Source organism: Cynocephalus volans, chromosome 15 (assembly GCF_027409185.1).
Source record: "Cynocephalus volans isolate mCynVol1 chromosome 15, mCynVol1.pri, whole genome shotgun sequence".
In the NCBI taxonomy this organism is placed as follows: Eukaryota; Metazoa; Chordata; class Mammalia; order Dermoptera; family Cynocephalidae; genus Cynocephalus; species Cynocephalus volans.
Genome location: NC_084474.1, coordinates 52,598,182 through 52,613,619, shown reverse-complemented (window position 1 = coordinate 52,613,619; position 15,438 = coordinate 52,598,182). Strand labels below are relative to the sequence as shown.

The following is a 15,438-nucleotide window of genomic DNA, read 5'->3' as shown; positions in this document are numbered from 1 at the left end:
TCTTTTGAAAACCTTGCAATTTATCTAAAACCCTCTTTTGGGGGTCGGGGGAGCCTATGCTGTCTCCTGTGCAAATGAATGGAGCATAAATTGAGATCAGCTCTAGCCAACAGTGGATCATAATGTTACCTGACACGAAATTTTATTTAAGAATGCATTAGGTTGTAAATCATTATTGAAAGTGTCCCAAGCCATTTTCATGTCTAAGCTCATCCTGGAACAAGTGACTTTGTTTCACTAAAACCTATCACAGGATCTGCTCCAACCAAGCAAAACAGAAAGAAACCCAACAGTACATTTGAGCCTTAGAGAGGAAAGCTCTGGGATGAATTTCTAGCTTTCTCATAGTCATAAAACTTATGAAAACAAACTTCATGATCGCAACTGATGTCTCAAATCCAAAAGCACATTTAGCTTTGTAAAAATGTCCTGCATGTTGTCTGTCTACTCTCAGCTTCTTGTCTCCCCAAGTTTGAAATATTAACCACACCATCTTCTATCCAACAGTGCAAACCAGAGACTTAAGAGTCACACCTCTTCTCTCCTGAATCCCCAAGTTCAGTCGACCTCCTGCACACTCCAGGAGTCCCTCCACTTCCCGCGTCTTCACCTCCCCTGCCCGGTGCCATCTTTGTCTTCTCCTGACTGGACTAGCGCAGGGGGGTGACGAGATGTGAAGGGAAGGGAGACAAAGGGAAGAGGGCCGTGGATAGGGCGTGTTACTGAGCAGCTTACACTGTGATCGCCCACAGCACAATCCCCCTGGGAATCCTCAAGAGACAGGTAAGCACACTCTAGGTGGGAGGTCCACCTGCCATATCCTGCCTGGCCGCACTTGCCACCTCCAATCCTTTATTAATTTATTAATTCCTTTATTAATTAAGAAGAAACAATTGTTACACAGCCCATAAGGCCCGGCATGGTCTGAACTTTAGCTGTCTCCTCAGGTTTCTGTTGAGTCTCCCCCTCCCAAGTCATTCACCCGCTCAAGTGACACTGTCCCTTCCTCTCCCAGAAGACCTCTGAGTTCCTTTCCACCTCAGAGAGCGACGTCATTCATGTTTTCCCCTCCCAACCCCCTCCTCTACCTAGTCCAGTGATTCTTCTCTCTCTTTCTCATTTTTTTTTTTTTAAAAGATCTTAACTGACTTTACTTGCAGTTCTAGAATCTGGCAACATTTCATTCCATAGCAGAATAAGTGTTTCCTAGACCAGTGATTCTTACCCTGGCTGCATGTCAGAATCATCTAGGGAACTTTGACCCCATCCACCAGAGGTGCTGATGTAATTGATGTTGTTTCATCTCTGTATGCCCTGTGACCATTACAGTGCCCGGCATGTAAATATTCTCTAAATGTTTAAGAGAGAAAGGAAGGAATTTCCCCAAGTTATAAGATGGAGTAATTATGATGGTTCACTTTTCCAATAGCAAACTGTGAAAGTTGCATAAGTTGTGTGCTAATGTGAAAATATTGCTAGCTCTGGCCATGTAGTTTCTTAGACCCTTCTGTGAATATGTGAATATGGAATGTAGACTTTGAGCAGGTCTGAAGGCTCAGTTTTGTCCAAAGTCCACTACCAAATCAGTGTTAACTAGGCTTTTAACAAACAAAGTTATAATCTATTTCTGTATATATGCCTCAAAGAATTTCTTGATTTAAAAAAACAGGATTAGGTCTTGTTTTACTTAAGCTAATTTTTAAGGTCTTTCATGTGTGAGCAACAGTTCCTGCAATTTCCCCATTAGATGCAATGAAACATAACTAAAAATCTGAAGTGTCCTCCCTCAAGTTGTTACTTGACACATGAGAAGAGAGGACAAAGAGGTGTTGAGGTGCAGGCTGGGCAGTTGCCAAGGTCACTTATCAGCCAAGTAACCTGCTCAGAAGCGCAGCTCGGTGGCGCAAGCCGTTATAACGGGCAACTTAGCAAGAGGCAAAAAGGAAAATGTCAGAAGTCACTGACCTCAAGTGTTCACTCAAAAATAGTCACAGTCATCAAAGTTAAGTCTACAAGCTAAAAGTCTACTGCATATAATTTATTACTAAAGCCCAGACAGAGTAGGGACCCATATACCTCCAGTCTGTCTGCCATTGAGAACCAACACAATTGTTTGCATCTCTGTAATCCCCCACCAACCACAATGCTTGACACTTGTGGCTTTCCAAGAAATATTTGTTGACTGCATTGATGAAGACTAACATCAATTTGAAAAATCCTTAGTTTGGGGTTATTTCATATTAGATGGCAGTTAAGGGACAGAATATGCCCTGTAGCATAAAATTTATTTGGAGCCGAAGACACTTGAGAATAGGCGTCCCCCCACTGAATTCCTGTATGTTCTATAAAGCAGAGCATCCCAGAAGAACTGGGTGGTCATAAATCCCCTCTCCAGGAGTTTCACAACCAGAGAAGATCAATTAGATTGATTCTTATCACCAGAAACTAGAAGCCTACACCACACCTAGATAGACATTGTCACAAAACTGTCATATCTCCCATCTGTTCTCCTAAGGGCCCATTTATCTTTTCTAAAAGACATGTTTTCCCATGAGTGCCCTTTCTCCCCCAACCTTCCTCTATTAAGACGTCATTTGTACGTGAATATGCTCCCCTTTCCTTTTCCCTGTTAAGATGGTGTATAAGCCCTAAATTCTAACCACCTCCTTTGAGACACATTTTTCTGTGAATTCCCACATATATATATGTGAATTAGGACAAAAAATCTGTCCTTTCTCTTCCTCATCTCTCTTTCGTCAGTTTTGTCTGCAGTCCCCCAATAAAAAACCTAAGAGGGTAGAAGAAATGTTTTTCCTCCCCAACAGCAACACCATAGAAACCTTGATTTCCAAACTACCTCTGTCGGACATTGAAAACACTCAGGCTGGGGCGGGGGGAGGGAGAAATTGGGAAAGGGCCATGAAAAATGATTACATTGTATAGTGTTGAACATACTAATTATCCAGATTTGAACATGACATATTACACACAGGTATTGATATTCAACTCTGTACCCCACAGATATGTACAATCAAATATGCTTTTAAAATAAATATATGTATGTACACACACACACACACACACACACACACACACACACACGCACACACACACACACACGCACGCACATGAAGAAAACACTCAGGCCAGACAAATAAAGGAGAAAACAAGCTGTGGAAGTAAAAAGCATGAGGTACTTGAGTATAAAAACTGAAAGAAGGCAAGTCCTAGATTCTGTTAAGTTCAGTGAAAGGATTCCTAACACACAACACCCTCAGTAGTGCCAAAGCCTTATTCAACATCAAGTGGTTTCAAATTAATCTTTGAGATTTTTTTTCTTCTTTTGATTAGTTCGAAGGTTGACTTTGTAGTCATTAAATAGCCTTTCAAGGCAACCATAGAACTACAAACCTTTAAAGCTGGAACACAGCAACTATTAACACAATGGGAACATCCAAAGCTCAGCCTCACCAGTAATTAAAGAAATTGTCTTCTAAAAATATTAAGAAATTCTATGTCTTTTAAATTAAATTAGCATAGATTTTCTTTTTCAAGTCAATATCCAAGGCTGGCTGATTAGCTCAGTTGGTTACAGCATGCTGTTATAACAACAAGGTCAAAAGTTTGGATCCCCTTACTGGCCAGACTTCAAAAAAAAAAAAAGAATAAAAGTCAATATCCATCACTGTTTGGCCAGGAGCAGTGAAATGGACATTATACAGCTGGTGGGAGCATAAACTGAAGAGCAGTCTGAATGTGTGCATTAAACTCCTTTAGGATGTGTCTAATACTCATTGGCCTAAGTATTTCACTCTGGGGGATGATTTCTAAGGCAATCATCAAGAATATGAACAATGATTTGTGTACAAGGATGTCTGTCACAGCATTGCTAATATCCCATCAAAAAACTAGAAACCACAGAAATGTCTGTCATGGAGAAGATGAGAGCAGAGCCATTAACAGTTTGGGAAACAGGATGAAAAATGGGTGGGCACTTGGAGAGGAGGCTAAGTTTCATTTGGACCATGCTGAGTTTCGGATGTTTCTCGGGACATCCAGGCTGTGATATCTGCAGACAGGCAGAAATGGAAGTCTGAGGCTTAAGAGATACGAAGGCTAAAAAGAAAAATCTGAGTTCCTCTAGCCTTGGAGGGAATAATGGGGCCACAAAATCACATTCTCCAACGACCTTAAGGACATGAGAAATGTTTAATGAAGAAGGCTGACTCTAACTGGTATGCCCAATTTGGTAGAAGGAAAAATGTTTGCATGCCTCCCCCAAAAGAAAAATCTAAAGGGATAGGTGAAAAATGCTAAAATTATAGATGATTTAAAATATTATTTTTCCTTATATTCTTCTGTTTTCTTTTTTTAAAAAAAAGCAGTTCATTCATTCAACTAAGATATATTGAGTGACTATGATGCTCCAGCATCTTCCTGAGGGCTGTTTGATGAATATATATATATATATATATAATATATTATGTTTTAAATATATATTTTAAATATATTGTTTTAAAAATTTTTAATTAAAAAATTATTTTGAATTGAAGTTGTCTAACCAACACCTTATTTCATAGATAAGGAAATGTTGACAACCCTGAGAGAAGTGACTTGCCCAAGGTCACACAGTCAGCCCACGTAGCTCCTGAAGGCCAGCCTGGAGCTCAGGCAAGCAACAGAAAAAGGGAGTTGGTTTGCAATCAAGACTTCTGAACATAGCTCTTCTACAAGGTGAGGAAGCTCTATGAATACAATGAATATGTGCTTAGTCACATGTATTATACTGCCTTGTATAATACATGTCATTTTACAAAAAAGTTTCAAAGCAAAGTATAATTTCCTTTCTCAATAATTTTGAGAACTTTTCGTCCTTTACAAAAAAAGAAAAGAAAAGCGTCCTGAATGTTTTCCCAATTTTTTAAAAGATAACCCTTCTGCCAGCTACTGACACTACCAGGTTTTTAACGTGAGTCCACCCACTCCAACCTGCATATATGTCTAAATATAAATACACATATTTGAAAACTCACTGAACTCTTGTAATTCACTCTCTAATCGCAGGATGTAGTAAACGCAAAGTCATAATTACTTCAAGTTTATTTAATTCACAATATCCATTGAATAAAAAAATCCCATTGTCCTTCCTCATGGATATTGAATTACTGGAAGTCCACTGTACGTGTAGTACAGACCAACAAAATGAAATATGAGTTCTTTAAAGCAGAACATTATTTTCTTTAGTTACATCAGATAGAAAGCTTTTACCTGTAATTAAGTAAATATTTTATAGGCTTTAAACCAACCTGACATGAATTAGATTTATAAAATATGTAACCTTTAGTTGACCTATATTTCATTTTTTAAACTGGGTCCCCTCACAATCTAGTGATCAATAAATAGAATACCCCCAACAGTATCCCTTCTATTTGTCAGGTATTATAAATGATCAGCCTGGTGGATGCAGAAAACAAATAGCTATTGGTCTAACTGTAACGGCTGGGTTCCTTGTCCTCCACAACATAACCTTTTGGGGCCCATCTCCTAAAAGCATGATGTATTATTTTTACTTTATTGCTTTCTGTACTTAAGGTACCCACATCTGTACCCTTAGAGATCATGTGGCTATAAATGCATGTGGCTACAAAGGACTAATACCTTCAATGTGTATTTATTTTGATACCCTTAACTGCCTCCAGCTTTGGGAAGGTTAAGGGTTACTATATTTCCTAAGGATGGCTCAGCTCTATTTTTGAGAAAATCCATCTCAATATTAACACGCAACTCACATGGGCTTTCTCATCCATCACTTGCCACCCTGACAATTTGGAACATTAGATAGAACCTAGTAGGTAAGAACTTTAATAATGGAGTCAGCCAGTACTGAATTTGAAGAGCCACTGGACCACTTACTAGGTGTGTGACCTTAGGCAGGTAATTTAAGTTTCAGTATAACGCACAACTTAGCGTGGTGCCTAGTATGTAGCAAGTCTTGATAAAATAAATGTTACTTAACAGAAGATGTTGCTTAACAAAAATGTTACTTAACAGAAGACTTTTCCAAGTTTAATATTTATACAACTAGCATTTACGAAAGACTTCTTTGTCCCTAATTCCCCAAACCAGAGACCTACCAATATTGCCATGACAATTACTGTGAAGACTAGAAAAGAAGACAGAATAAGTCCATAATGCCCTCCTTCTAGAACTTGGGACAATACTCTAATGTTTGTTTATCTATATTTACCCATCTGGTTCCCTTTATGGAGCCTCCTCTGTTCTGGGGGATAGAAGTTGTTATCTCCTGGAATCCAGTCAACCAATTTTTAAGGTGGACTTTTGCAACTCACCCCCTTTGTGAGTACCATTTAATATTTAACAGGAATTTGGTATTTACTAAACCTTTGATCTTAATATCTCTGCCCATATTCTTTTCTACTTAAAATCCTAAGCTCATGAAGAACATGTTTTTGTTTAATGTTTTGGCAACCTTTAAGTACACAAATGCCTAGAGAATCAGCTGGTAGATAAGTCTTTTCAGATGCTGACAACAGACGAGGACATGCCTTCTAAGTTAGGAACTAGAAATGTCTCTCTGCTAGAAAATCCGAATGGCCAAAGAACAGATATTAATTAGACTAAGGTGCACTGCCCAGGGCCTTGGGCCATTCATAGATAATCTTGAGAAAGGGAGAAAATGCCCCTCCCTCACAGCATTCCAACCTTTTCTTCTTGGCTGCTTTATCTGAAACCCTGACAGAAGAAAAAGAAATGAAAAAGCTACAAGAAGGAGGGAGGGAGGAAGGAAGGAATGAAGGAAAGAAAAGAAAGAAAAGACCACAGCAATACATTGAACTTTCAGAAGGAGAGAACTGTAAGAACCCAAATGCCCCAAGGGATCACACCGAGGAACCCAAATGCCCCAAGGGATCACACCCTGATCACATAAGTCCTTCTTGGCCACACCCCATCATGGCGCTTGTTGCCCTTCTCTTCCGTACTCTCCTTCCCGCTGGCGCTGGCGTGAATCGCACACCAATCAGCTCACCCCAAGCCCCATGCGGTATGCTAAGTAGGGATTGTATTTTAAGCCAATCAGCCTTCCCTAAAAGCCCTATATATATGTGTGTGTGCCGCCTAATAAACGAGCTCTCTCCGGTGGATCGTCAACTGGTGTCGACTGGTCCTTTCAAGAACAAATCTAAGGATACTTGAGATGGGGGGGAGGGAGAGAGGGGGTTTGGGAAGTGATAGGTCAGGTAAAGGGCATAAAGAAATATCATAATTTGTAAGAATAATTTGTAAGAATGAAATATCATATTTGTAAGGCTAATAATAAATAATAATTTTTTAAAAAAAGCTACAAGAGGGAGAATGATGGTAGTGGGCCCGGCATGATGGTCAGAAATAGCAGCTCTCCACCTTGCAAAGGGGTAGGCAGGTGTTCAATGGAATTCCCTGCCATTAGCAAAGCACTTCGTCAATGAGTCTGTGATAACAGAAAGTGCTTGCACTATGACTGAAAACAGCAGGTTACAAAATTTTATATACAGGTATACACACACGCTCATACACACATGTGCAATCCGATCCCAATTATGTAAAGTAAAGCCTATTAAAAAGCATAAAGGCAATACACCAAAACACTGGGTGTCATTGAGAGAAAGAGTATCAGTCATATTCTTCTTTTTTCTACTTTTCTATTGTTCTTTACAGTTTTCTATAATCATGTACTGTTCTGATAGCTGAAAAATTTATTTAAAATGTAAAAATCAGTTCATTAAAATTCAGCACATTTTACTTTTTAGCAAATGGGGAAAATGAATATTCAATACAAAGTTTGCCAGTTTTCAAAACAGATAATGATGTGTCTTACAAAGGACTCTATTGACCTGATGGTAAAGGTGGATAACAGTAACTAGGAAGAAGCTTTCCATGTTGATTTGAGCAGCCAGCCCCAGATCCTTTTCTCTGGGTCAGATCTACCTGCCTTTCTTTTTCTGTTAAACATTCTGGCCAGTCACAGATAAATGGGGGACGTGGAGGGGGAGAGGTATAAGGAGAGTAAGACTGTTAGAAATCAGCACTGCAATCGTCAGAACTGCTTTGAAAGACTGCCCGCTTCCACCTGGACTAAACAGCCGGATGTCTCCCAGATGAAGGCCTGGGCCTCAGGAAGACCTCGCCTACATCCTTGGGCGAAGAGCCTTGGCCTTAAGGATATCAATACGTACATCTTCACTTTGGAAGGAGCCATTTCTCTTAAGCCCGCCCAAAACACAAGACTCAAGGAAGGTCTGGGTTTGGCTTTAGCCGAAAGCGCTCAGAAAAGAATGTTAACTGTGTTCTTGTAAAGCTGCCCTGTTAATCTCCTGATCTTGTTTCCAGGAGCTTTGGGGAAGCGTTTCAGGCTCCTCTCACTGATGTGAGCTTCCAGGCCTTTGTACCTAGAGAACCCAAGCCTCCCTCAGCTGGGGCTCTGTGATCCGGCTGACCTCCCACAAGATGAGCAAAGCTGCGGATTCTCAAGCAGCAAGAATCGGGTCCGTGTTCCACGACCCTGGGGCAAGAGGGTCTGAGAAGAGATGGGGCGAGTTTGCCTGGGTGTGAGTGTGTGCTGGGAGATCATTTCTGGAATATTTTCTCTTCGATATCCTGGTCAGGGCTATACTTTTTCTACTGGAGGGGGGAAGGATCGGGGTAGGGGTGGACTCAGTGGGTTTCCAGTCCACCCAGACCCCACCATAGTGCAGACGAGCTACTAGGGGAATGGATCTTTCATTTGGTTTTGTCTGCGGGTGGAGATTAGGGAGGAATAGCTGGAGTGCCTACTAAAAACAAATTCTACAGACATCATGGAAGATTTGTGGACTTCCACAGAGCACCAATGAAAATGGGGTTGGGGGTGGGGGAAGGTATGGGGGTGTAGACAAGTGAGGGTAAGGGAATAGATTGCCTTAAACTTGTCAAATTAGCCAAAGGGAGGGGTAGAGGGCGTCTGGTTTAGCCAAGGCTGGGGTGCTACGGAGAAGGGGCGCCTAGAAGGGACCTCCTCACTGGGCATCCTAAGCGCAGCCCCACGCCCGCTCGTGTCGCTGCCCGCCCGGTCCCTCCGCGCAGCGCAGGTGCCAGCCGGTCGCGCCCCGCAGCCGTCCCGGGGTGGAGGGCGCGGCGGGATGGGTACCTTGGTGCCCTGGTGGAAGTCATCGACGCTGCACGAGCCCATGAAAGGGAACTGCATGTGCGTGTGAGTGTCGATGCCGCCGGGCAGGACGAGCTTGCCGGCGGCGTCCAGGACCCGCAGCCCCGCGGGCTCGCCCCCGGGCGGCAGCAGGTCCTGCCCGAGAGCCCGCACCACGCCGTCCTCCACCAGCACGTCGGCCACCTGCGAGAAGTCGTCATTGACCACGCGACCCCCGCGGATCAGGAGCCGCGACGGCGCCGCCATGGCGGGGCACACGTGGGGTCCTACCCGGCTGCGGGCTGCGCTGTCCCCGCGGACAGTCCCCAAGCTGCAGCTGTGGCTACGAAGGGCGGGCAGGTTTATACACAGCTGCGGGCTCCACCCCGGGGAGGGCTGGGCTGGAGCCTAAAGGCTGGGACAGAGCAGGAGCTCAGCACAGCCCTTCCACGCTCAGAGCTCGAATGTTCTGTCCCCGGAGTCTAGGTGTCACCCAGGTTTCTCAGTCATTGGAAAGGAATGATCTCGAAGTTTTAAGAATGAGGGACGTGTGTTTTCCTTCAAAAGATAAGACGGTTGGGGGGAAAAATCCACCCCATCCCTGCCCTTGACGAGGAGTGTGTCTGCATCAAAAGAGGGACACAGAGGGAGAGAGAGGAAGAGCCAGCACCCAACGCAGCAGCAACACCAAAAATTACCAAACCCACCCAAGCCAGAAGAGATCTGGGTTCCTTTTAAACATTCTTTAACTATTGGAGGAGCAGATCGTCACACAGTTCCAGTAAGCAGCAGACACAGAGTGAGAAAGTTCAGAGTAAAATATTTAATCTGTTTGAAACGAAAACAACGTGGTATCAACTATTCTGCACGCTTTAACAATACAACATATACCAGCAAGCATTTCTTGGAAAATAACAGGTACTATAACGCAAATCTACGTTTTCACTCCCAGCTTTTCTACAAAGCTAGTTTAGAGATCTTCAGTTAAATCTCTTACCTTTTTGGTTCCTCAGATCGCTCATTTATGAAACTAAAATAATATTCGTTCTTGCCTTCCGGATTTGCTTTGAGAAGCAAAAATGATGGATATGAATCCCCTTAATAAAGTGGGAAGTGACATACAAATTTATTTAACAAACAGTAGCTTTGTAAGGACTAACCACAGCAGGGGATTGGCTAGGGGGCTAAGTGATAAACATTTCTACCCTTGAAGAGCTAAGAGCCGATGGTGACACATATACATATTTCTATTTTTAAATTTATCTTATTTTTTATTTTTATTTATTTTTTACTTTAACTTCTCAATATTCATTGTAGTCGATTTTCGTGTCCTTTTACCTGTTCCTTTCCCGCCCCCACTCCCCCCACTACATCATATCTGTTCACATGTCTTAACAAGTTCAAGGAATTGTTGTGATTGTTGGGTCTTCTTCCCCCCACCATTTGTTTGTATATTTATTTATTTATTTATTTATTTTTAGCTCCCACAAATAAGTGAGAACATCTGGTATTTCTCTCTCTGTGCCTGACTTATTTCACTTAATGTAATATTTTTCTAAGTCCATCTATGTTGCTGCGAATGGTAATATTTCATTCTTTTTTACAGCAGAGTAGAATTCCATTGTGTAGATATATCACAGTTTCCTTATCCACTCATCTGATGATAGACATTTGGGCTGGTTCCAGCTCTTGGCTACTGTAAATAGTGCTGCAATAAATATGGGAGTACATGTATTCCTTCAACATGATGATTTCCATTCCTCTGGGTATATTCCAAGCAGTGAAATAGCTAGGTCATATGGTAGATCTATCTGTAATTGTTTGAGGAATCTCCAAACCATTTTCCATAAGGCTGCACCATTTTTCAGTCCCACCAACAGTGTAGGAGGGTTCCTTTTTCTCGGCAACCTTACCAGCATTTATCATTCTCAGTCTTTTGGGTATTAGCCATCCTAACTGGAGTGAGATGGTATCTGAGTGCGGTTTTGATTTGCATTTCCTGAATGCTGAGTGATGTTGAACATTTTTTCATGTGTCTGTTGGCCATTCATATATCTTCCTTTGAGAAGTGCCTATTCAGCTCCTTTGTCCATTTTTTTAATTGGGTTATTTGGTTTTTTGTAATAAAGTTGTTTGAGTTCCTTGTATATTCTGGACATTAGTCATTTGTCTGATGTATATTTTGCAAATATTTTCTCCCACTCTGTTGGTTGTCTTTTCACTCTATTGATTGTTTCTTTTGCTGTGCTGAAGCTTTTTAGTTTGATATAATCCCATTTGTTCATTTTTGCTTTGGTTGCCTGTGCTTTGGGGGTCATGTTCATGAAGTCCGTATGCACTCCTACTTCCTGGAGTGTTTCCCCTAAGTTTTCTTTAAGGAGTTTGATTGTTTCAGGATGTATATTTAATTCTTTAACCCATTTTGAGTTGATTTTGGTATATGGTGAGAGGTTTGGGTCTGGTTTCTTTCTCCTACATATGAATATCCAGTTTTCCCAGCACCATTTGCTGAAGAGGCAGTTTTTTCCCCAGTGTGTAGACTTGGTACCTTTGTCAAAGATCAGATGGCTGTAAGTGTATGAGTTGATTTCTGGGTTCTATATTCTATTCCATTGATCCATACATCTGTTTTTATGCCAGTACCATGCTGTTTTGGTTATTATAACTTTGTAATATAGTTTAAAGTTAGGTACTGCTATGCTTCAAGCTTTTTTTTTTTTTTTTGCTCAGGATTGCTTTGGTTATGCATGATCTTTGTTATTCCATATAAATGTCTGGATAGTTTTTTCCATTTCTGAGAAAAATATCATTGGAATTTTGACAGGGATTGCACTGAATCTGTAGATCACTTTGGGTAATATGGACACTTTCACACCATTAATTCTTCCAATCCAAGAGCATGGGATATCTTTCCATCTTTTTGTGTCCTCTTTAATTTCTCTCAACAGTGGTTTGTAGTTCTCTTCGTAGAGATTTTTTACATCCTTGGTTAACTTTATTCCTAAGCAATTTATTTTTTTGGTGACTATTGTAAATAGGCTAGCTTTCTTGATTTCTTTTTCTGCATGACAACTGTTGGAGTATAGAAATGCTATTGATTTTTGTTTGTTGATTTTGTGTCCTGCAACTTTGCTGAAATCATTTATCAACTTTAAGAGTTTTTTTTGCAGTGGTTTTAGGCTGTTCAATACACAGGATCATATCATCCACAAACAGGGACAGTTTGACTTCATCTTTTCCAATCTGGATGCCCTTTATTTTCTTCTCTTCTCTGACTGTTCTGGCTAATACTTCCAACACTATGTTGAATAGGAGTGGTGAGAGTGGGCATCCTTGTCTAGTTCTTGTTCTTAAGGATGATATTGGCATTCCATTCAGGATGATATTGGCAGTAGGCTTATCATATATGGCTTTAATTATGTTGAGATACTTTCCATCTATACCTAACTTGTAGACAGTCTTTATCATGAACAAATTTTGAATTTTGTCAAATGTGTTTTCAGCATCTATAGAAATGATCATATGGTTTTTGTCTTTGCTTTCATTGATCTGGTGTATCACATTTATTGATTTGTATATGTTGACCGAACCTCGCATCCCTGAGATGAATCCCACTTGATTATGGTATGTAACTTTGTGTATGTGTAGCTGAATTCTGTTAGTTAGTATTTTATTGAGGATTATTGCATCTATATTCATCAAGGATATTGGCCTGTAGTTTTCTATTTTTGATGCATCTTTGTCTGGTTTTGGTATCAGGGTATGTTTACCTCATAGAATGAATTTGGGAGAATGGCCTCTGTTTCAGTATTTTGGAATGGTTTGTAGAGAATTGGTATCAATTCCTCTTTGAAGGTTTGGTAGAACTTTGCAGTGAACTTGTCTGGTCCTGGGCTTTTCTTTGTTGGGAGCCTTCTCATAACAGCTTCAATCTCTTTTATTGTTATTGGTCTGTTCAGATTTTCTACATCTTCTTGGCTCAGTTTTGGTAATTTGTATGTGTCCAGAAATTTATCCATTTCCTCCACATTTTCAAATTTGCTGGCATATAGTTGTTTATAGTAGTCTTTAATGATTCCTTGTATTTCTGAGGTATCAGTTGTAATATCACCTTCTCATTTCTAATCTTTGTTATTTGGGTCTTCTCTCTTCTCAGTTAGCCTTGCTAAAGGTTTCTCAATTTTATTTATCTTTTCAAAAACTCAACTTCTTGTTTCATTGATCATTTGTATCATTGTTCAGATTTCAATTTCATTTAGTTCTTCTCTGATCTTAATTATTTCTTTCGATCTACTACTTTTGGGTTTGGATTGTTCTTGTTTTTCTAGTTCTTTAAGGTGAAGTGTTATGTTGTTTTTTTTGCCATCTTTCCATTCTTCTGAAGTAAGCATTTAATGTGATAAATTTCCCCCTTAACACTGCTTTTGCAGTATCCCACAGGTCTTGGTATGATGTGTCATTATTTTCATTAGTTCAAGAAATTTTTGATTTCCTGTTTAATTTCTTCTTGGATCCATATGTCATTAAGTAGAATGTTGTATAATTTACATGTGTTTGTATAGTTTCCAGAGTTTCATTAGTTATTGATTTCTAACTTTAATCCATTGTGATCTAAAAAAGTACATGGAATAAATCCAATTTTTTTGAATTTGTTGAGACTTGCTTTGTGACCTAACATGAGGTCTGTCCTGGAGAATGTTCCGTGTGCTGATGAGAAGAATGAGTATTCTGAGGTTGTTGGATGGAATGTTCTATAGCTATCTGCCAAGTCCAATTGCTCTAAAGTTTTGTTTAGATCTTGTGTTTCTCTATTGATATTTTTGCCTAGATGATCTGTCCAATGTTTAAAGTAGGGTGTTCAGGTCCCCTGCTATTATGGTATTAGTGTCTGTCTCATTCTTTAGGTCTAATAGTGTTTGCTTTATAAATATGGCTGCTCCAATGTTGGGTGCATGATGTTTATGATTGTTATGTCTTCTTAATGGGTAGATCCTTTTATCATTATGTAGTAGCTTCTTTATCTCTTTTTATGGTTTTTGCTTTAAAGTTCATTTTATCTGATATAAGAATAGCTACTCCAGCTCATTTTTCATTTCTATTTGCATGGTATATCTTTTTCCATCCTTTCACTCTTAGTCTATATTTGTCTTTACAGGTAAGGTGAGTCTTTTGAAGGCAGCATATTGTTGGGTCCATCTTTTTAATCCAGTCAGTCAGTCTGTGCTTTTTGAGTGGGAATTTAACCCATTTACATTAAGAGTTATTATTGAAAGGTGTTGATTTACTCCTAGCATTTTATTGATTTTTGTTTAGATGTCTTAAGTATCTTTTATTCCCTTCTTTCTGATTTTCTCTTTGTCTTCTGTGTTTGTTGGTTTCTTGGGATGGCAGATAAACTATTTTTTCTATTATTAGCATTCTTGTTTTACTGGTAGGTTTTGTTCTTTCTTGAGTATTCATGGCAATGATTGTGTTTTTCAGGTATCAAACCCAGTACTCCCTTGAGAATTTCTTATAAGGCTGGTTGTGTGGTAGTGAACTCCTGCAGATTTTTTTCATCTAAGAAATATATTATTTGTCCTTCATTTTGGAAGGATAGCCTTGCTAGGTAAAGTATTCTTGGCTGGCAATTTTTGTCCTTTAGTATTTTGAACATGTTATCCCATTTTTTTCTGGCTTTTAGGGTTTCTGATGAAAAATCTGATGTTATTCTGACTGGGGCTCCCCTATAGGTGACTTGCCACTTCTCTCTTGCAGCTTTTAAGATTCTCTCTTTGTCTTTGAATTATGCCAGTTTGACTATAACATGTCTTGGAGAGGACCTTTTTGGGTTGAATATGTTTGGGGATCTTTGGGCCTCCTGAATCTGAAGATCTGTGACTTTCCCTATACTTGGGAAGTTTTCTGCTATTATTTTGTTGAATATGTTTTCAAGACCATTTCCTTTTTCCATCCCTTCTGGAATACCCATGATTCAGATATTTGAGTGCTTATGGTTGCCCACTATCTCTCTTAGATTTTCTTCAATTTTCTAAGTTCTTTTTTCTTTTTTCTGGTCCACCTGTGTTAATTCAAAAGCCTGTCTTCAAGGTCAGAAATTCTCTCTTCTGCATATTCTATCCTGCTGGTTAGGCTCTCTGTTGTGTTTTTCATTTCAATGAATGAATCCTCCAGTGCCACAAGCTCTGCTACATTCTTTTTCAGGGCATTGATTTCTTTGTACATTTCTTCTTTCAGGTCCTGTATATTTTTTCTCA

The 15,438-nt window shown here is 39.9% G+C and overlaps 1 protein-coding gene across 1 annotated transcript in view; it reads right to left on the bottom strand.

Moving 5' to 3' along the window:
- Nucleotides 1–9,448, bottom strand: part of DPYS (dihydropyrimidinase) — a 73,975-nt gene extending 64,527 nt beyond the window's left edge. The window contains exon 1 of the mRNA XM_063079829.1: nt 9,185–9,448. Coding sequence (XP_062935899.1) covers nt 9,185–9,448 — 264 coding nt within the window. The remainder of the gene's footprint in view (nt 1–9,184) is intronic.
- Between the last annotated feature and the right edge of the window lie 5,990 nt (nt 9,449–15,438).